Raw genomic sequence first — 22,357 nt, 5'->3', positions numbered from 1 at the left:
CCAGCTCCTTGTCACCTCCTGTCTCTCTTCTGCTGCAGCAGTGGAAACTTAAACCTTTGCAGCTGCACCCCAGACTTACCTTGTCCTAACACCACCTGCTACGTGACTACTGAGTAGGTGTAAATGAAACTGCATTTCAGCTTGGGCCCTACATAACTCTACTCCCTCCACACCCACACAGTGAGCAGCGCACAGACAGCTCTCCCCGCATGGCACCAGTGAAGAAACCAGGAGGGCTGTTTCCCTGGGATATTTTCCCCTCTAACTTCTGACAATCCCAGCTGCCTCCATGCTCAGAGTGTGCACATTCGTGGCACTCAAGCTGCACGTGGTACATGCTGTGTAACTCATTCTTGCTGCCTTAGGAAAACACCTTAAAAGCAAGCAAGAATTTCTGAGCAGAAACGTTAACAATCTCCCTCCCTCCTTTCTGCAAGACAAGGGTCATCACTGCTTATAATTTATTTTTATTTCTGATGCAACTAAATGTTTATTTGACCAGAGATTTCCCCTGGGCAGAAAGGTGCCTGTGTTACTCCAAGATGCACCAGGTGACTCACTTGTATAATACAGCATCTATGCTGAAGTTCATCATTTAGATGGTTTGCTAACTCCCTCCTTCCTGGCTGCATCTGCAGACAAACCCAGACTCATGGAGACCAGGAGAATAGTTCAAAGAGAAACACGTCATTGCTCTCTCTCCTTAGTCTAACTCCAGTATCTCATTTTCTGAGTAAAATGCCAAAAAGCTGTTAGCAAGGTCAGACAGTGGTACACTTTGTGCATTAGTACGTGTATAGATTTATGAATACATCTACACACTCACATGTTTGTAAGTGTAACACAGTGAACAACAAAACCACTTCTTCCCCTGCCTGCAACTCTTACTTCCAAAACATGCCACTGTCTAGCCCAGAAAGCAGAGCTACACAGTGCTGTGAAGTTAATCTCCATAACATTTCATTAAATCAAGCAGACCCTGAGCTCATACCTCTTCCACGGTTGTGTTTGAAATCCCGTAGCAACCAAGGTGGAGATCACTCAAGCTGGTATCGAGGGCTCTGAGAAGCGCCTGGTAGGCCCCTGAGACTGTGGACTTGAAGGGGGGAAGCACGTACACAAGCTCTCCACCAATATCCTCCTTGAGATAAGCCTCCGGGAGGTGGGACTGGATCAAGGAGGTCACTGCTGTGGTGTCACACTCCTCTATCATGTTCTGAAAAAGAAGGAAAACACTCTGGTCACCAAGAGGGTTGCGACATCAAACTTCCACCATGGGTTTAGCCCAAATTCTGTCCCTCAGCATAATCGGTAGGTGAGCTCAATCCAGGTATGCAACATTTGAAGTTAAATATCAAAAGGAGATGAAAGTGGGTTTCTGGCCCTTGAAGAGGGAGGTGTGGTACTATGTCCATCTTGGTCCACCCAAGACCTTGCTGGGCTCCCTCTGTCTACAGGGATACTGGGATTGGGCTGAATCAACCACTTTGCACTAGCTAGAGGGTTTGTAGTACAACAGAGAAAAAGCCTAGCCACAAGAGAGCTGACACCTGAACTTGGCTGCCAGCACAAATACACTCTTTCCCATGAAAAATGAGGCTTGCACGTGGGTGTTTTTTCATTTTCTCTATCTATACTGTCAGCAATTTGGAAGAGAGAATGATCTCTTATGGTATCTGCACGTTATTCTGCGTGCTGGGGCTACCAACAGCACTGTAATAAATGCTATCAAGAGCAGAGTTCCCTCCTCTTTGCAAGCAGAACATTTTGCCTCAGGCCAGATACTATCGATGGACTCTTCCCATCTGCTTTATTCCTCTGAACTCCAGAATTCACACTATGCACCCAGCCTTGCTTTTAACCCTCAAGGAGACACTGTTCTTTTTCAACAAAGCAGAGCACTGACTTTCCTGTTTTCCGAAGGCCATGGAGGCTGGTCTGGTGGCCCCGCTGGAGAGCCTCTCTCTGTTTCGAGGGAAGTGGAGGCCACACGTTCTGTTAGCATCTCTCACCAAGAAGCAGTATGCTCACATCCAGATCCTCAATAGTTGTTTGATACCACTACCGTCCTTGGATCTGTCACTCAGCTCCTGCCGATATAGCTGTAGGTGCCTGCATCCCTGAACAAGCCTTGATGGCCCCTCTCAGAGACGAAGCTGCTGAGAGCTCTAGCTCAGCTCCATGCAGGCTTGCAAACAGGAAAATCTCTGCCTCTGCCCCCAGCAGTGCCTACTGTGGTGACCGTGCTCATGGGACACGAAAAGGAGCTAAGGCCCAGCAGGGAAGAGAGGATAAAAAGGAATGCATCGTGCACCTGGGATACAGGAGGCACAAGTTCAGACCTCTGCCTTATCTATTAGAGCTGCAAGGCTTTGTGTATAGGGGCTGAAGCTAAGACTCCTGTGTTTTAGGGAACTCTCCATATAGGCCGTGTTTCTGAAGGAAACTTATTTATAAAAAAAGCATGTGAATTCCAGCATGGGACAGGCAGACTGAGGTGGAGAGCAGAGTGCACTGTAACCCAGGTATCTCAGTGGTTGAGGAATATGAAAAAGTGATCTTACTGGCAGTCCAAGGAAACAGTCCAGCATATTCTTGAACCTGTGTGGCCAAAACCAAGGGTTCAAATCCAAAATATATCCCCACTTTCACCCGGGCATAAAGTGGTTGCATTAAGAAGTTATTGCATGAAAGTGAAATTATACTGGAACAACCATTCCACTGCAGACATCTAAGACTGACATGAACCTTCTGCAGCATGCTTCATTTCTGTGGGACACTATGACATGCCTCCTTCCTTCCTGTCATACAACTGGTTCAGTTTCCCACCCAAGATGCTGAAAATTTAGGACCAACTCAGACACAAACCTTCTTTTTTGTGAGTGTCAGGTGGTATCCATCACCAAACGTTTCCTTGAGGTAGAATGGCGAACCACAACATTTGAGCCCTCCATGCTCTAGGAAGGCAATTCGGTCACTCAGAACTTCTGCTTCATCCAAGTGATGTGTTGAGAGAATGATGGTTCTGCCTGGAAAAAACAAAGCTGATGTCAGCCACCACAGAATAAATACATGTGATTACATGAGACAGGTGAAAGCTATGCTGAATGAGGGGACAGAGTATCAGGTGAAAATCAACTGCGCTTTTTTGCAATTATTAGTGAAGTTGGATGAAAGGCAACATTAAAGAGAAGCTGAAAGTTACTGTATTGTAAATTGTGTATTATGGTAAAGTTACTTTTCAAATGAACCTGTGAATTTACAGAAACCAACCAGGATGCACCCAGAGGGCCTGAAAAATCCCAGTCTCCCACAGTTCCTTCTCTGTAGTCTCCAAAACCCATAATTCAAAGCCACTGATACCATGAGTCACCTTTGCCACTGGGCAGCATCTTGTCTCATCACAGTACCTTTTTTATTCTTGGATATAATTTCCCAAATACTTCTCCGAGAGCATGGATCCACCCCTGTGGTTGGTTCATCTAGTATCACCACCCTCGATCCACCCAGGAGAGCAATAGCTATAGATAACTTCCTCTTCGTCCCCCCGGACAGGGAGCCGGCTAGCTTGTGACGATGGCTGTACAGTCCAGTCTCCTTCAAAGTCCTTGAGAACAAGAAAACAAAGAAAAAACAATGCCCAAAGGTTGTCCGTCAGGTATCTTTTAAAAGCAGGGAATCTGAAAATACCCCAAAAACCGTAACTGCAAATTAAAAACTGCTCAAACTGACTGAATGGTCACAGTGCAGGGAGATGATTCACCCTGTAGCTCAGTCACTGGGATTTTAATTTAAAACATTTTTTTAGGATGTTTTCAAAGTTTCCATCTGACAAGTCAAGGTTAAAGGCTCAACCTCATCACCTGAGAACACCAAGATCCAAACTCCCTGGGATGTTCTGGCTGCTTCACTTCTCTGCAGAACCAATAAAGCCGACACCATCTTTCTGCCTGGTTGATTAAATCTCTTTCTGGGGAAAATTGTAAAGCAGCAAGGACTAGACCCTGAGGCCTATAAATTAATCTCCAAAGAATTGCCACAGAAGGTTATAAACCCCCTGGAGAAGAGACATTGTTTTCTTACAGCCACAGATACCAATATATTCCTCTAGTTAGACCAAGGCATTATTTGAACTCTACACTGGATCTGCAACACTTCTCAAAACCATTCATTTGAGCTTTGCAGTGGCAATGGCACTACCACACAATAATTTTGACAGCCCTCTCTCCCTTCTACAACCCTGCTATTTTTATACCTCTTCACTTCTTGGTAGAGCTCCTGTTTACTCCAGTGAGGGACTTTGATGTACCCGTAGAGCAGCAGGTGTTCTTTCGTGGTGAGGTAGTTAAAGAGAACGTTGTGCTGCATACACACACCCATGTTCTTCCTGATAACCTCCTGGTCAGTCCTGATGTCTTTACCGTACACAAAGATAGTACCTGATGATGTAGGGAACAACCCAGTCAAAATAGATCTGAAAGGGAAAAATAAATAGAAAAGGAAGTTAGAAAAAGGAGAAAGCCATAGGTAATTTTTTCACATGGTCCTGTACCTATCACCACTTTCAAAGTTTCCTTACATCACAATCACACTTCTTCCAGCCAGAGACTACTGACCACTGCTTCTTCTGCTGTCTGACCATGCTTTGGCAGAGCGGTGGCCAATTAACATCAAAGGACATCCTCGCACCCCTCTGCAGAAATGCAAGAGCAAGTACTAAGCTCACACACTGAGCTCTGGCTACTTTTCACATGTACTTTTATCTTCTTCAGCCTTCATCTCCCGAAGTCAGAGCATTGCATATCCCATACATCAATATTCGTGAATGCCCTTGACTTCCAATTTAATCACTGGGAATTCATATAATGCAGTTACTCTTCATTCTTTGAGGTTTATCTGCAGCATCCAGACAGCCTCATATTGCTAACCACAACAGAGATTGAAAACCACATTTTCATCTTACTAACCACATCAGAGCATGAAAACATGATTTCACTGCCATTATTAACAAGAAATGGGAGAGGACTTCCAGACAAGACACCTCACAGTGGGCAGCACTTTCATCTAGTTCAAGCAAATAATTACCTACCTAGGAATACCCAATAGACCCAAGTCAAACACCTTCTGCTCAGAATAACTACTTGCACATTACAGGTCATTTTCGGTGCTGTCCTGCAGGGACTAAAGGGAGAAGATGCGTCTCAGACTGCCCTTCACTCTCCCAGAGCTTCTCTCTCCTGGGACTTTTAACCATCATTAGAAAGGAAAGAAGTAACTTACTTCTGACCTTACTCAGAATTTGAAGCCTGCACTAAGTTTCAAGAAGCTATTATACTTTTCTGCATATCACCTTTGCCTACACTTTGCAAACAGGATACGAGATGAATTGATAACGAGCTGAGATGAAGTACACATCTGTCTTACTCGTTTTGGCTCTTCTGAGGCTTCTATTTATCAGCTTAATGTTGCTTTCAGAGGGATGCACATATATATCAGTGGAGAAATCAAGTTCTACAGGTCTGTTTAAGTGCTGTTATCTAACAACTCAAACCATAATTTATAAATGGTAAGGCTGGAAGGGCCAAAATGCCCATGTATTAACCCACTGCCATTCCAGCCCAGCCAACACATGAGTTTGTACAGCTGAAGTATAACTTTATTAAGCTTTCTTGCTAATATCACTTCAGCTTTGGTGTGTGCACAAGCTACCCACAGTTTTCAGAACAACCTAACCCCAGGCACCAAAGTGTCATGGAACGAAATGCTAGAACAGTTGCTGTGCTGTGTATTACAGGTATCCCACCAGATTAAAAAGCATGTTCCTAAGCAGAAAAGAACCTTTAATTCTAATAGATGAAGGGACTGCTGAGGTCATCCATGAGCAAGATAAAACTACAAGAGAGATTTGGCCTAATAAAGTATCTTATTTAGTCTCCCAACACTGCAGAGCCCCATTTGCTCTTTCATTCACGCAATCATGCCCCACAGTATATAAAAAAACCCCCAGCTTTAAAGGATACGCACATGGTTGTAGTTTTCCCGGCTCCATTGTGTCCCAGCAGGGAAGTGATATTCCCTTCATAGAAGTTGAGGCTGAGGTTGTCCACTGCAGCTTTGGATCCATAAACCTTTGTTATACCACAGAGGGAGACTCCCAAGGTGAGATCAGTGGGCTCTGGTTCCAGGTGAGGTGGGGGGGCACCTTTGACATCAAAGGGAAGGGTCAGAGGACAGTTACTGCACTGCAGCAGGTGTTTGTGCTACTTTTTCACCTCAGAAATAAGCAGGGCTTTTAAAAACAAAAGGCACCAAAAGTAGGTGTCTTTCAGCTGGGAATGTAGAGAACATTTCACAGGATCTGTATCATTCTCTCTGGGATTTCTCCTTTTTACTTCTGCAGCTTCTAATAACTCTTGATGATAAGCATTAATCGCTTTTAAAAAGGTCTCATATTTAGATGTTTTGGAGCACCTAACTTAAATTTATACTAAGCAAGCACAGTAAATTGGAGGACATACAGCAAAACTACTGAGTTATTTTCAGTTAGGTAGAATCAGCAAGCTTTTATGTGTTCTCACAGTATTTTACAGGCTAAATATTTAAAGAGATGAACAAAGAAGCACTCATCCCTTTTGCCAAATGGAAACCTGTATTTGCTTGCACAAACGAAAGCGTATTTCTACACAGAGCATTGTAGACTGATACATATGCATCTAAGGTAACTGCCCAACTACAACATACACAAATATGCATGTGAAAATCAGTACTGGATTTCCACACCACATAGGAAGAACAAGTATAATTTAAAAGCCAAATCTCCATTCACGTAAGTAATGGCTTCCAATTTTTCCTGAGCCACAAAATAAGGATGAATGGAGAAATGTGCTTTCTGAGTATGGTGCCCCTTTACAAATTTGGCTTTGTTTACCTTAAACATAAGTTAGTATCTCTACCCCATCTAGCATTCACATACATATCTTATTGTTGAGGGTGGCTTCTTTCCTTAACATCAGCTTGGTGAATAGAAGGCCTCTTCGTTTCTCATTCCAGAAGGGGAGGTAACTGTTGTATTCGACCCAGTAAGATGGAAGCAACGGGAAATACCAGGGAGCAGCCACGCCATATCTACCTGCAAGGAGAAGAGGAATCTCACTCAGATATCTGTTTCTGAGGAAGTATCACTACTGAGGAGCACTCAAAATAGCAAAAATAAACTTCACAGAGGTCTCTCCCCTCTTGATGTGCTCATGTACTACTGATACTTGGTGGAGAATTTGCCCAATTGACACAATAGTAAGCATTCACTAATTTGTTATTCTGAGTAATTTCATAGCTGGAGGGAAGGAGTACTTTACATTTTCCACTGGGTAGATTTCTGTATGCCAGTGGACTGCTTCATTAGGTGGTGAAGAAAAGCAAAAGACAAATGTACTGGCTCTTGCCCAAGGCAGGAATTACTTTTTGAAATCAAATGATGTAAGTAACACAACACAAAATCACTCAACTGACAAATGCAGGCTAACATGCTCTGTTCTCATTTTCACTGAGCAGACCGCAAACACATCCTCCCATGTCCTTGGCTTCAGCTTCTTCAGGAGACCCACCTACCCATGTGATAAGCAGAGGGACCCTAATTTTCCCTTGCTCTGCTCTGTCTCAGTTTCATTAATACTCTCAGACATCTACAAAGTCATGCTCCCTTCGATCTAGAAACAGAGGTATCCTCTATGTGCACACTGTCTTACTGCCTGAACCATGGAATTGGCTAGTGGTGTATTCATTGTTTTCCAAAAGAGATGGTACAGCGCCAGCCTCAATGCTTTGTATCCTTACCTGGGAAAACATTCCTTATATACCATCCCAGGATGAAGTAAATGAAAGAGTCTATCAGAATGAGCCAGCACATCCAGCCAAAGGAAGTGTTGTCTCCAATCATTGGGGACTTATACATGTTGTCCCACTGCAGACCTGCAGAAAGGAATTTAGAAATACAAACAGAATCCATATTAGTTAATGAAATGTTACAACCATGGGAGCTCAAAGCCTAGTTTTGTCTACAATAAACATACCTATGCCCTGTGCCTCGTATCGAGCAATGTATTGGCTTGCATAACTGAATGCAGTTGGAGACAACAGACTCTGCGGAATAAACACAATTGAAAAAAAAGAACTTATGAATTAGTCTCAAAGAGAAATCAAGTCAGTCAACCAATAAGTTACCTCATTGGCTTGGTCCAGTAGCCAGAAAAATTAGTGGGTTTCTTTTTCCGACAGTCACAAAGAGCACTGGACCAGGCTTATGATGGGTTACACTTCTGGTGATGGGCTGTAATGTCTTCTTAGAGCCTGTCTGCCTTTTGCTTCCACACCCAGGACCCAACTTCATCTCTCATACAGGGCTTTATCTGAGGCTTCTGAAATACAGGCTGACTTCTGGAACCCAATACCTACCTATTTCCACCCTTGGTAAGAAACAAGGCTTTACATCTATTTCCACGGCTAGGAATTTGAGACACATGAAACTAAAGGACGAGCAGAGCCAGCAATGAGCAGAGCCAGCCCTCCTTCACAGCCCTGCTATCTAAACTCTTTGCTGAGACAGCCTCATTTTTCACAGTGCTTTTGCTTTGCAACTCAAAAGGGCAAAGTACATAGCTCAAGCTACTCTGATTCAGCTGGCAGGTGGGAACTCACTAAAATTCCACAAGTATTGCTTTCAGTCAAGGGACACAATTAATTCCAGGTGTCCCTCAAACAGGCCATAGCTAACACTCCTGTCGTGCTGTCACACCTGTCAACACCCACTGATGGAATTTAGAAAGGCACCCAACTCACGTCTATTTGTGACACAAGCTATAATAAGAGCTGAAGTTTATTGAAGGTGAGTGTCTGCTTCATACACATTGTCCCTGTCATTGAAAAGCAGAACTTACCAGTAGGCTCTTCACAGAGAAGCTCAAATGATTCTCGATGACAAGCAACACGATGAAGGGGAAGAAGGTGAGGATGTACACGAGACTGCCCACCAAGGCTGCTATGTTGGTGTTATTGAAGAAAACGCTGATGAAGTAGCTCATGGCTATGATGGACAGGCTGTAGTCCATAAGGTACAGGAACAGGAGCACTGTGTTTGTTTTGGGAAGGATGTCACCCACTTTTAGAACAATGATGAGGAAGGTGATAGTAATTAGAAGGAAGATGGCACACTCTATGAACCAGGCAATGAAATGGCTGCTGGCATTAACACCCATCATTTTCATGTACTACAGAGAGAAAGGTGAAAAAAAGAATCACAAATGACAACTGTTTATTAAGAGATCTTTCTGCTGATACTGAACTGTTTCTTTTTTCAGTTTCTGGACAGGGCATGCAACCAAATTATGCTCTTTCATACTTTTGTATATGGCATGTTGATAAACAGGGAGAAACCATGCACTCACATTTCTGGAATGCCCTAGGTTTGCAAAGCAGCCTATTGCAAAAGAACAGCAGAGACAGGATTTGCAAGTATGAAGCACTGCAGCCCACAAGCTCCAAAGCAACTTCTGGCTTTAGATTTGTAACTTTTCTAAAGTATTTTAGTTATTTTTTAAAATAATGCTAACCAATCCAATGGCTTGAGTGTAACAGCTCTTAAGTATCTTTGAAACCAAACCATTTCCCACACAACCTCAAGACAACAAATAATAGCGAAATTACCATGGTTATGAGGAAGCAATATATTATATTAGGTGATGATCAAGTCCACAAGACTTGTATAAAACTGTATTGTTAAAGCGAAAAGAAACCACGGGTGCTGGTGTCTTGTTGTAGATTATTACACACCTAAAAAGCCTACTGACACCCTAGTTCTTAGAGACAGTGAAACTGGGTTCCCTAAACTAGTGTAGCTGGCTGTCAGCTAGCCACTGGGGTTCACTCATTTTCAATCTCATCAGTTCATAGAGTGCCCTTTCTTGGGAATGTTTTTGGTGAATCAGTATTTGTTTCCATGGTATCGGATAAAAACCAAATCTGCTCGAGCTTTTGTCGCTTGCTGAAGCTTAGTTTTACAAAAGTTCTTTGCTGCTCATCTCTGTTGATGGTGTTCACACTGAAAACCTGAGTTAATTTAATAAATTCCCTATGTCTCAATGTCATTTCTTTTCCAATAGACAACGTGAATGAAGAACTTCATTTCACAGAAGCTAATGTAATATGTAGCACCTTCTGAAATATTAAGTATAATAACTTCAAGGATAGGAAATAAGTCACTTTTCATGTCTTTGTCCCCAATAGCTATGACTCAGTCAATTTTTAGAGAGCTTTAAATCTTCAGAAAACTTTTAATTTTGTGAGGTGCCCATGTTTCCAGTGTTCAGAACTGCAAAGCAATATTCTCACCACTTGAAGGGCAAATGCCCTGCATTTCTGTGGTTTTGAGCTTGGTTACAATGTCAGAATTCAAACACTTCAGGTCAAACAATAGGTATTTGGAATATTATTTTCTTTAATGCTTGTTTTGCTTCATTTAATATTGCATGAGACATACTACCCACTAATAAGGAAAATCTGTTTATAATATTGCACGCCCCAGAAAGTTTCACCATACCTCATAAAGTCTCAGATCTTTCTCTTGAACAAGTGTTTTAACAAAATCAGCTATAAACAGCACCCAGGCAGCCATCAGAGCAAATGGAAGAGAGTAGGTCACGCTGGTTAAGAACCTGCAAAAGACAAATGCAGGCTTTAGCTGAATATGAAATGTTCTGGGGATTAAGGTTTTATACAGAATATATTTTTCAGAATAATACTTTGGCACAGAAGAAGACATGCTTATATTTCAAAACATGGCGTATAATTAATAATTACAAAAATGGCTATTTTGCCAGTGCATTGGATTTTCTATTCATGAAACTCCTGACTGTTCAAAACTGTTTTCTTTTTAGGGATTTCCAGATGCCTTCTGGAAGTTTTGCTTAGCAGCACCACTGGCAGGAGCAGGAACTGCCATGGGCAGTGGCATCTCCTGGCTCTCTGATGGGGTGCATCCCATTTTGAAACATCTCAGCAGCCATCCATAATTCCCACTTATATTAATAGATATAATGGCCAAATTTTGTTATCAGGCCATATTTCCTGGTGCCGGAGTTTGGATATAGGTGCTTCCCCTCAGGGAAATACCTTCCCCCATGGGACAGGTATTGCAGATCCAGGTCTACAATGTGGGCTTCACAATTCTTGGCTCCTCACTTTAGTTAAAACCTTTTTTCTGTGCCAAATGTGCACAGAAAAAAGACAACAACGGCCAACAGTAAATTTCTCCTTTTGTGATGGAAAGCAAGTTTTTATAGCAGGAGATTTACTTCATTGTATCTACAGGGCTTATGCTTTCCTCCCTCGTTTCTAAACCTGGCTTAAAAAAAAAAAAATCAGTATTATTCCTGGGAAAGGTTTAATGTACAACAACAGTAAGAAATTAATATGATTACATTTCTTTTTAAATTTTCTTACCTGTAAAGCCGAAAATTTCCCATAAACCAGCACTTTCAGGAAATGCTTCCATGCAAATGAAGCCATATTTATAAAGAACAATGAAAAGGCATTTCAGTAGCTCTACTAGTTCTTTGTTGGTTGGGGTTTTTTTGGCTACCACCTTGTGCATGATCTCTAGGCTATTAAAAATTCAGCATTTCCCATCACCTTCTGTATACTGGTATATATATTCCCTCCTCTTCCCTACAGGATGGTAACTATGCAATAACAATCGATAAACAGTCATTTTATGATGAATTCTACTGGATGCAAATCCACAGCCTTTAGGTATTTTAATAATTGAGCAAACTCATGTCCCTCCGAATCTGGCGTGGGGATGGAAACCCGAAAGCAAGTGGTTTTCTCAGCAGCCCAAGAACAAGAAAAGGATCAGATAGCACTGTAGTAAATGCCTCCAGCAGCCAGTTAATCATTGTACAAAACTATCTCACAGCAATAATCCACGTATTTGCTGCAAGAAGCTGACACTTGGTTTGAATGCTTACTGCCTGTGTACTTGCAGGCACTTTGCGTGCTGTTACCTTGAGAAGAGTTTATAGGTCCCCAGCTCTCTTAAGTGACAGGCTGACACAGGAGGTTAATGGGTCTGCTATAGCTCCTACAGCTATAGCTTCCAGATAATATTTTAGCTCACGCAGTAGTCACGCAGGCTTTTCAACAGAAAGGGCTCCTAGGTCTAGTCTGTACTTTTGGTCCAAGGGAGACCCTCATGTCAGGGCGGAGTGACCATCCAACCTGACCAATACTATTTGGTGAAGATCCTTCAGTGCTTTCTGATGGACATTGAAATCCCTTCCCTGTGTGTTTTCCACTCAGTTTGGCCACCAGCTGCGGTCAGGGTAATAACTCTTAGGAAGTACCATGTTGCCAGCTTTCCAACGCAGACCAAAATTGCCTTGCCAGAGGGGCAGATCCTCAGCTGTGAGAGATTTGCTTCTCTCTATTGCATTTGGCAGAGATGCAGTTTATACTAGCTGCAGATCTGGCTCAAGATGAGTGGAAAGGAAGATGATCCAAAACTTTTTGATCTGCTTCACCATTCAAATCTTATTCTGGTCCACACACAGTTCACGCTGCACTGCTCTGTATAACAGGCTGTTAACCCTGGCAACTCAGTGCATCAAAAGCTTCTCTGTCCTCCCTCATTATTGCAGAGATGAACGGTACAATTTCATCTTCCCCCTTATCCTTCTTAAAGCATCTGATAGGCACCTGTATTGAGAACTATTCACTATACACTGAACATTAGCTAGAATCACTGGAATGAATAACAAATAGCACAGCTGGATAGCAATCTCTAGGAACAAAGCTCATAAACCTAGGGACTCTTTTTTTTGCCCAGTAAATACATTTCCCAAGTTCTGCTGCATTGTCTGCATGTAAACATCTGCAGAACAAGTCAACACTCATATTTAACCCAAGCCCTGCCAACCCCAGTCTCAGTTCCACCAGGTGTAGTAAAACAGGGACAGCAAATTTTACCTGCTGTAAAACCTACAGTTACCATGACAATTCAGGTACATACAGAGCACTGAAAACAAAAGATTAGGCAAACTAAACATAGACCATTTATACTAGAGTCCAAAATTCCCTATTTTGTTCAGACACTTGGAAAAAACAAAACAAAACAAACACCAAATGAAATTATTTCTGTGCCATGTGGACATGGTATTAAGGAGACCAGCGCAGCTGGTGAACTCCACCAGTCAGACAAGATGAGCTTACACAAAGCATGAAGACAAAAGCCACACAAACTTACATATCTTTATTGTAGCAGGGGTAAGGCATGGCCTGGACTTGAACAGCTATTTCCTCTGGATTCTTGCCAGTCTGTAACTCAATAATGGCTCTTTCAATGCTGTCCTGGATATAAATAAACGCGCGGCTGTAAATCTGGCTTTGTGAGGTGGAATTATGTGGGCCCACTGTCCAGATGCGCTCCCTTATTCTGTTGGTGGTTTGCGTGATCCTGCTGCTCATTCGGATGGTGTAGTTGAGCACAGGAGGGAGGGTCAAGTCCCCATAAACTGAGCGTCCAGGGCTGCTACGACTTGAAGGCAGCTTGAAAATGATACCTGGGAAAAGAAAGGGAAAAGGCTTTCCTTCAGAGCCAACAGCACAGGAGCAGTACACACAGATACGTAGGAACTCATTTTTATAAACCTTTTCTACATTGCAATCCATCATTTCATTTCTTTGCTGCACAAATAATGCTCACATGAGTAGGCTGCTTATCGAGGGTCTAGAAGTGGAAACTATACATCACTGCAGCTACTCATACTTTCAAATGTGACCAATGATTCTGGGTGTGAAAGACACCCCCAGAGCCTTTAAATCTTCTCCCACTGAGCACTCAAAACCAAAGGCTCTTGAAATAACCAGCTGTATTTGGAAAAATCTTGCTGTTAACATGACTGTCAGATATCTGTTAGGTATGTCACTCAGCACACGCACCTCTCATGAATGTGCCCAAAGGTACTCTATCAGTAGAGCTCACATAGTGATGCTGTAACATAAAAACCTCAGGAATGCAGTGTTGAAAATTGTTCATGACCTACACACATATTTTTGTGCCCACACAAATTCCTGCAAAGCTGAGACATGTAAGAATATAAAAGCTTTGCAAATTCCTGTTACAAAATGGCATGCTGTAGATACAGTTTGACAGACAGGACTTTTTTCCTTTAAAATGTCTGTTTGAGTAGAGGCAATACCACAGAAGTTTTTCTCTCCAGAATATTTTTCCTGATTATTCCATATGTAAAGCATACGATGGAATGGAGGACAAACATGGAAGAAAAATGCTTTTATGGGAATAGACAAATATTATCAGGGTTTGAAGTTCCAAGAAAAGAAAAATTATTTATGAGGTATAAAACTAAACAGGTCATAGGACTTATAAGTAAATCCTAATTGAGGAGATATTGGGGATTCTTTAAAAATTAAAGCACATTTGTATCATTCAAATTAATATATGTTCCTATTCTCTACTCCCTCCTGCCTCTCTCTGTGGTCTGATCTGAAGCTGCAGTCCAACCCCACAAATGTGAAAAGTGACTGGAAAGACCCAATATAATATTGCAGTGTTTGGCTGGAATATCTCAAGAGCTTTATGACCTTCTAATAAATTGAGCTGTCTCATGTTTGGACTTGATCTTAAAGGTCTTTTCCAACCCAAATGATTCTGTGATTCTATGATATCTTTCTCGATTAAAACATCTTTTCCCATGGGGGGCTGAAAGAAGGCAGCTGTCATGAAGATCTCTTAAGGGCAGTGAAATTTCATTCAAACTGATAATTAACTAGGAGAAAACACCAGTTGACCAAAGGTTTTCTATATAGACAGTGGAGGTGTAAGAGATGAGGAGGTATAAAAAGGAGACTGTAAAACACTGCCATAAGGAGGCCTCAGTGTGCAGGTCCCACACACACTGGCTCAAAATCGACTGCTGTGCGGTGGGAGCTGTGACCGCAACAGTTGCTGGTGGAAAGCCAAACTTCTTATTCTGGACTCCCACCCTGCACCAGGCTAACTTTAATTTACAGGGGAATTTGAGACTGTCACATACTTGCGAAAAGCTCGTTCTTCAGAAAGAGCTCTTTAGCCACCATTTCCATTTCCTCTAAGTTTCTGACTGCCTGAATGCGATTAAATGAGACACAGGAGGACACATTTACAGCAAGGGTAGCTAATGTATTCAGCTGATTGACAATGTCAACGTTGTTCTGTAATTCCAGCCGAATATCATCTGGAAAAAAAACCAAAAAACAAAACACAAACAAAACTAGTAGCATCACTACACACAGCAAAAACTCCATCACATCATTCCACTCTTTACACTAACAATGACACTAGAAAGGAATAAAAAACCCACCATACTAAACATTAAGTGTACAATACATTTCTGCACTTAGCAGTGCAATGAAGGCAAGTTGTTGACCCAATTTTTATGGTAATCATTTGTACTATGCTCGTGAGTTCGCCTTTGGGGGGATGCCAGCAATGGGATGTGACAGCCATCCCAAATCAGAAGTTGTTACTAACCTGCTGAGGTTTTAGACTCGCATATGATGCTCACCATTCATTCCACATCTTATGGTTTTTGATGTAATCAACTCCTCTGTTGAGCTGCTCTGTCTCAGGGGAGAATGTGCTTTATCCAAGCACATCTATGAAAAGTTATGTCTGTTGTGCTGATGTGTGTACTAAACCTGATAATGCAGTTTAATAAAGATGCTGCTGTTTCCTGGCTGTTTTAAAAGGTGACTGCATAATGCAGTGTAACTAATATGGAACAGCTGCTGCAAGCACAATGATTTTATGGGGAGTTAAGACAGGAGATGCTACTCATGAAATAACACAGGGGTCATCACAAGCAGTATGTAAATATCCTTCTGACTGCAACAGGCTACAACTACTCTTGGTTTATGCTGGGTTTTGCTGGCATAACCCAGATTTATGTTGACTTGTAGGGCCACTCATTGAAAAAGCAGGTAGGGACAGTAAGACCAGCTAGGAAGGGACCATGATCACCGTGCTGTGCACTAACAGGGGATGTATCCACCACCACTGTCAGCTGATAATTCCCAGAGTGCAGATCAGCAACTCCCACCTTGAAGGACCATCCAAGACCACCAGAGAACAGCAAATTCCAGCAGAGAATCTCCTGTAATGATGCCTCTGGCTTCATCAGTCTGGGTACTTTTATCTGATCCCTTGCTTTTCTGCTCTGAAAAACTTTTAAGTTGAACCCTGATGTGATGCAAGTGAGCTCTCCACGACATTTCCCAGGAGAGTCCCAGGTACCTCATTTGAAGTGATAATTATGGCTAAACAGTGTCCTCCAGTGGCCACACTCAGCTGCAGAGATTCCCATCCTACTATCCCTTCAACACTCACGAGAAACATCTTTTCATACAAGCCCTTTGCTTTCTAAGAGTCTTTTCCCATAGACCACAAGATTTTTGAATCACAGCTGCGATTGCCTTGCACTAAAGTATCTGATACTGACCAGAGAAGAGCAGTAGCAGAACATGGCTGCAGTTTGATGACTCTGGGGCTCCCAGACCTGAAGTGCAAATAGGAGGGCAACACATGTGGTGTAACAACTTACCCAGTTCGTTTATTTGTCTCAGGAGTTCAGCTGCATCTAAATCCACCATCAGCTTGATAAAGACCTGCACAAAGGGATTCTGCAGGGTGTTCTATCAACAAGCAAAAAGAAAAAGCATCAGTTTGATCAGAAGCCCCTTGAGCTTATTCAGTGTATTTCTAAAATACAGCAGACCAGCTGCCTTCACTGAGCATTTGTTCAGCCCCCTCCTACTCCTTTCCTGACCTTCCATATTTCACTCTGTGTATCAGGACAGGGAAATGTTAGCAATGAAAACGTCATACAGAGCCCTGTGAGTACAAGCTAGTGGTTCTTGGAGTCAAGAGAGGATGCCTACTGAGTCTCCACAAGGCACTAGAGTCCCATGGAAAAATCATGAATAATCTTTGTTATTCTAAAAGTGCAGTACATTTCACTTGTGTCTGCTTAAGTCCTGTGAACACAGCCAGAGCATAATGCGTAGGTGACCAAAATTCAGCTTGGAGACCGGTAGACAGATTTTTGTTTGGCTGAATAGTTTATTATTCTACCAATGAGTGCAGTCAGCAAAGAATATTTCATTTCACTTTTGCATATTCCACTCTGGATTTTCTGTCACTACCATGGAAATTACAATGAATTTCAGCCACTGAAATTAACTCCTAATGCTTTAGGGTTCCAGAGACCTCATTTTCATAGTTTTGTAAGAAAAGGGGACAATTTTTACTGTGGAGAATGGGAAGCAAGTATGTGAAACATTACAGCCTACTGCCTTCTGTATCCATGCAAGGCTAGGTTCCTTAGTGGAGGAAAAAGAAATTTTATTTACATTCACTGAGGTACAAAGACATCTTCTAGCTCTTATGTGTGTACCCAGAGCTACATGCTTATTATAGATACTGTTTCATTTTCTGAAAAAGTCATTTCTTGCCTGGTCTTGGCTGGCTGGATCACTCCATCAAGCAGAAAGTTAATTTACAAACTGAAGAGCATTCCCTGCTCATCTTAGCCCTCCAGCAGGCCTCAGCGTGGCCAATGTCAGGGAGCATATTACAAACAGATCATTTCAGAAAGAGGATCTGCATGGAAAGGTGTGTCAGGAGTATTTCTGTTATGGGAACAGGCAGGTAGGCACAGTCACTGTGAAGTCCAGGACAAAAGCCTGAGAAGGGTCTCCCCAGCTGACCTAAGATGTCCCTGAGGTCCCTGGAACCCCTGTTTATTTCAGTGAAGGAATCCATCCTCCCAATTCCCTCCCACGAGAGAGACAGGGGAGGTAGGATCTCATACCTTGATCATCGGAACTGTCTGGTTTAACTTAGTCAGTGAATTCATGATGACAGGAGACTTGTCCAACCACTCCTGTGACTTCAGGGCTAGATCAGCCATCTGCTTCAGGGTTGCATTAGACTATAAAAAAGCCCACAACATATAAGGATTCATTTATTCATTACCTTATAGCTTTCAGGCAATAAATAAATCAATAAAATAGCTAAGACCAAATTTGGTTTCCTTAGGATTTTTCTTAGCACCCTATCACTGTTTGGGAAAATGCCCCTTAACACACTGAATTTGGATGAAAGTACTTAAAAATATGGCCTCATATGTGACATTTGGAGCATGTCTTGGATATCAGCTTTCCTTCTACCACTGGTCTGTTTGTGAACAAGTACTGGTTATAGCATTTGTCCTGGGAGACTTCTCTACTACTGGCTGAAAATATGGGGGTGAAACTTCATAAACTGAAGGCCTTAAAAAATCGTATTATATATATATTAGACTAACAGCAAGTTTTTGGAGGTAAGATTCGTTCAAAGAGAAAAGATGACTCATATGACCAGCAATGCAACTAGGAAAAGATAATTTGACTAATAGTCCAAACAGTCAGAAAATAGACTTCTGCTTCTCAAAGAAACAAGACCGTGCTAAATAAATTACAATCCTTTTGAGTGGGCATACCCTGATGGACTGTAAACAGAGCCATACCTTTCCCATGATTGCTTGAGTTTCTATGGTATCTGGTGTATAAAGGATCTTCCCAAGAACCATTGGTTTTAAAAAAGACCAAATTAAAGCTCCACTTGGGGTCTTGACCAGGTCCAGGTAAAAGGATAAGCAAAATGGTGCTGCAGGGGGAGAAAAGCAAACAAATTGCACAGAGCACAAATAAACCAGACAAAGAAAGCTACCAGTGTATTTTTTCCCATCTGCCCAGTATGTTGCTGTGTCCGGTGAATGACTTCAGGGCCCTCTTCACTGGCTGATATAATGTGTCCTGACAAAAGCAATCCACCCCCAAAATCTCCTGTTGCTGAACTCAAAACAACAAGAGTCTGACTGTTTGAGCCAAGATTCTCTGCTTGAAGGTTAAATGGACTTTTGTGAACTCAGAGGAGCTAATAATGTCAGTACAGTCGAAAAACTACACATCAAGAAAAAGCAGTGGCCTGTCAAGCCCTAAGACCAGATCATCAACAAATGGGAAACAGTGCAGTGTCAAGCACTGCTCTGCTACATATGCTGTTTTCCTTTTAACATTTATGGAAATAAAACACCAATAGTTAAGGCAGTGCAGGTCTTCAGCTAGCATAAATCATGAGCACTTACAGCCCACCAGAGACATACGGGGAAACAGCTCAGCACTGGATCTCTCTGGAAACAGTAGAGTTTGGCTCTGGAATGTTTTTGCCTTAAGGAAAAGCCAGACTTACTGGAGTCATGAGGAATCCCATATTTCCTCATCATCTTTTGGACATAGACATCCTCCACAGAAGAACTGTTGCTTACAGGGTCTCCAAAATCTGGAAGCAAGGACTCAAAAAACAGCGGTGTGATCTCCTGGTTGCAGAGAACTTTTGACATGGACTTAAATGTGTCACGTGTTATCCTAAAGTTGTTTGGTTTAAACAATTCCTGCAGAAAAGACAGAATGCAAATAAAACCTGCATGCTAAAAGCATCCCATTCCAAGAGAAAAAAAATAATAAAATTAGAAGGCATGGATTGAACATCTTTAGACTGCTTTCTTATGAGAAGTTTGTCTCTAAAAAAAAAGGGTCCTTCCATGGAAATCATGCTTTTTTGGCTAACCTGTGCTATGACAGAGGTGGTAAATTCATTTCCAGGTATGAGATCTAATATGGAAATTGCCTATAATGTGTGTACAGGAATTGCCTATAATGTGTGCCTGGTGACACACATACACCCTGGGTTACAAGACAGAATTTATCACACAGATGTGCCCATTCCCTATACTCATCTATTCCACTGCACGTGGTTCTGCAATCCACAGGCAAAGTAATTACCAGAAACGATTCCTGTGATCTATACTGTCATTGACTATGGATCAGAGAGACTGGATCCAGTGCTGGATGAAGTTAGCGCAACCTGAAATTACTGCAGCTGTTGGAGCAGGACTAGGTTTGTACTGAATGTTTTTGGCAGTCTTGAGGCTTTAGGTGTAATCTAATGCACACTAAAGCTAGAGCAAATTTTTGCTGTTGACTTACGTGGCTTTGGATAGCCTTTAGTGGGCAGTTCTCCAGTTGTTTTCACAAGCTGACCCCTTCCAGTATTTTGTTGGAAGTCTACCCTCCTTCAAGACAGTTGTTCATCCCCTGCATTTTTGTTCCTAGTGTCCCTCCCACAGCATATGTTCCTATTGTCCCCCCTGTCATGAGCACATGATGGTCCCACTGTTCCAAATCAAAGCTCTCCCAGGAAGGCAACATGTAAGTTTGATAGACATTCTTCTTAGGACACCGCTGCTTTAAAAGAGAATCAGTAATCTATGATTTAATGCACCTTTGGCTTGTAGGGTAAGAAATTCCTGTGGAAACTGTTCCAGTGGTGTTTTGCCTCCAAAGCACACGCAGACTACACGTACCTTAGTCAGTGGCACATTTCTAGACTGCCGGAGCTTTTTCAGGGAATGAATAGCTTGTAGCAATGGATCAACGCCAGATTCAACCTGGTGTCGGAAATATTTCATTTTTGTCAGAAGGCCTAACATCTTGTCCACGGGTTTCTGAAGTTCCTTAGGGAAAAACATCTACAAGAGGCAGGAAGGAAATCAATTATGATTAGCAAGAATCTGTGCACACAAGCATGTACACACCCATACTGTGTTAATTCCAAGACAAAGATTGTGGGATTTTCAAAACTATTAGGAGGCTTAGGGAGTGGATGTCCCATGGGAAATGAATGGGATTTGTATTCCTAAATCCCCAAGCACTTTTGCAAACCAATCCCCTGAGAATATTACATATTCTGAACAGTGCATGCTTCCAAACACCTGCAGTCGGGAAATGTGTATCAGATATTGGCTGGGATATAATTTGAGTCTCTAAGAGGTAGCATTTCACACAACATAGATGTCAAACACTATGAGTGACTTTTGACCTGAGCCAAATTCATTGGCATTCTCATTTAATAACTTTTTTTCCCCAGGATCACTTCTGTAGCATTTTAAAATATGTATTCAATACGCACTTCTCCGTGAATGGTATTGTTACATGCTGTTTATATAGTTGTGTGCATGGGATATTTGAATCATTTAGTAACTTGGCAGTGCCAACTAGATCGGGAAAATATATTTTACAGGACTTTTTCCAGGGTTTTCCTTTTCAAGGAATAAAAATATTTAGCCCAATGCCTTATTTTTGGGAAGCCTGAACGGAGCTAGGAATGTTCAAGAGGCTGTGACAGCATATAAATGATACTAGCAGATAGGGAGGCATTTAGAGTAGGTCCAGTGCCTTTAAATGAGGTTTGCTGGTTTACACCAGCTGAGATCCTCATTTATATCCACACTGTCACAGCATGGATATGCAATAAAAATTACTGCATGAGCAAAGCCTGATCTTTGGCTTGTGTAAATCAGTATAGCTTCTGGCCACTGCAATGATATTTTATGACCTTTCAGCCACTATATGCAGCAAAGACTATAGAAAGCACTCTACAAATCCAGCACTAACCTTGTATAAGAAATTGTAAATGTCTAAGTGTCGTAACAGAGTGACCCCCAAGATGTATGTCTCACGAGTCCTCTCTGAAAGAGAGAGATTGCAGAACTCCTCTGCTACTGTTTGCAGCTGTGGGTCAGCAGGACGGACGCTACAAGACTCCAGCTGGAGGATCTGAGAAATGAGCTGTGTTTGCAAAAAGGAAGAAAAGATTTGTTAGGGGGTAGACCGCTTGCTCCAGTATGCATGGATTAATCTTGCCTTGCTGTTGTTCTTTCCGCAGTGTCATATTTCAACCCTGAGAACCAGAAAATGCCTACCCATTACTCCCGCTTCCAGGGACAAATTCTAAGGATTGTGTTTTACTGCCCAGTTTGCACAGTAGTAAAAGCTTTTGTGGTTTCAATTTCCCATTGACTGATGCCTGTGAAGTTTGGAAAAGAGTGCGCTCTTCGGGGCTCAGTCCAGACAAGATGGTTGGGAAGGGGAAAAGCATCTGGAGCTCTGCTTGCGCAGGAGGCTGAGGAAGGCAAGCTCATCTCTCATTATGGGAGGCTATTTCTGGATCCCAAGTGCTCTCATAAATTGTCATTAGAAGTGTGCTTTTCCATCTGGACTGCAACAATTTCTCAGCACTGAGGACCCCACCAAGGACCCCACTCAGTCCTCATGAGTCTGTTACAGTGAACTGTGCCCTTGCAACGGATCAGAGCAATCACTCACCAGGCAGTGCATGGCTGCTTACCAGCTACTGGTGACAGCCAAA

At 42.2% G+C, this 22,357-nt stretch overlaps 1 protein-coding gene across 1 annotated transcript in view; it reads right to left on the bottom strand.

Annotated features, from left to right (window-relative positions):
- The window catches only part of ABCA12 (ATP binding cassette subfamily A member 12), a 90,522-nt gene that overhangs the window by 28,722 nt on the left and 39,443 nt on the right, over positions 1 to 22,357 (bottom strand). The window contains exons 16-33 of the mRNA XM_030018841.2: positions 21,604 to 21,777; positions 20,514 to 20,678; positions 19,340 to 19,541; positions 18,615 to 18,754; positions 17,919 to 18,038; positions 16,650 to 16,740; positions 15,105 to 15,284; positions 13,295 to 13,610; positions 10,592 to 10,706; positions 8,934 to 9,263; positions 8,070 to 8,139; positions 7,834 to 7,968; positions 6,974 to 7,129; positions 6,025 to 6,202; positions 4,256 to 4,474; positions 3,411 to 3,607; positions 2,869 to 3,029; positions 992 to 1,216 (exon numbers count right to left, since the gene is read on the bottom strand). Coding sequence (XP_029874701.1) covers positions 992 to 1,216; positions 2,869 to 3,029; positions 3,411 to 3,607; positions 4,256 to 4,474; positions 6,025 to 6,202; positions 6,974 to 7,129; positions 7,834 to 7,968; positions 8,070 to 8,139; positions 8,934 to 9,263; positions 10,592 to 10,706; positions 13,295 to 13,610; positions 15,105 to 15,284; positions 16,650 to 16,740; positions 17,919 to 18,038; positions 18,615 to 18,754; positions 19,340 to 19,541; positions 20,514 to 20,678; positions 21,604 to 21,777 — 3,174 coding nt within the window. The remainder of the gene's footprint in view (positions 1 to 991; positions 1,217 to 2,868; positions 3,030 to 3,410; positions 3,608 to 4,255; positions 4,475 to 6,024; positions 6,203 to 6,973; positions 7,130 to 7,833; positions 7,969 to 8,069; positions 8,140 to 8,933; positions 9,264 to 10,591; positions 10,707 to 13,294; positions 13,611 to 15,104; positions 15,285 to 16,649; positions 16,741 to 17,918; positions 18,039 to 18,614; positions 18,755 to 19,339; positions 19,542 to 20,513; positions 20,679 to 21,603; positions 21,778 to 22,357) is intronic.

Source organism: Aquila chrysaetos, chromosome 6 (genome assembly GCF_900496995.4).
Source record: "Aquila chrysaetos chrysaetos chromosome 6, bAquChr1.4, whole genome shotgun sequence".
NCBI classification, from domain to species: domain Eukaryota; kingdom Metazoa; phylum Chordata; class Aves; order Accipitriformes; family Accipitridae; genus Aquila; species Aquila chrysaetos.
The sequence above is the reverse complement of the archived record's forward strand: the minus strand, read 5'-3'. Positions and strand labels throughout refer to the sequence as shown.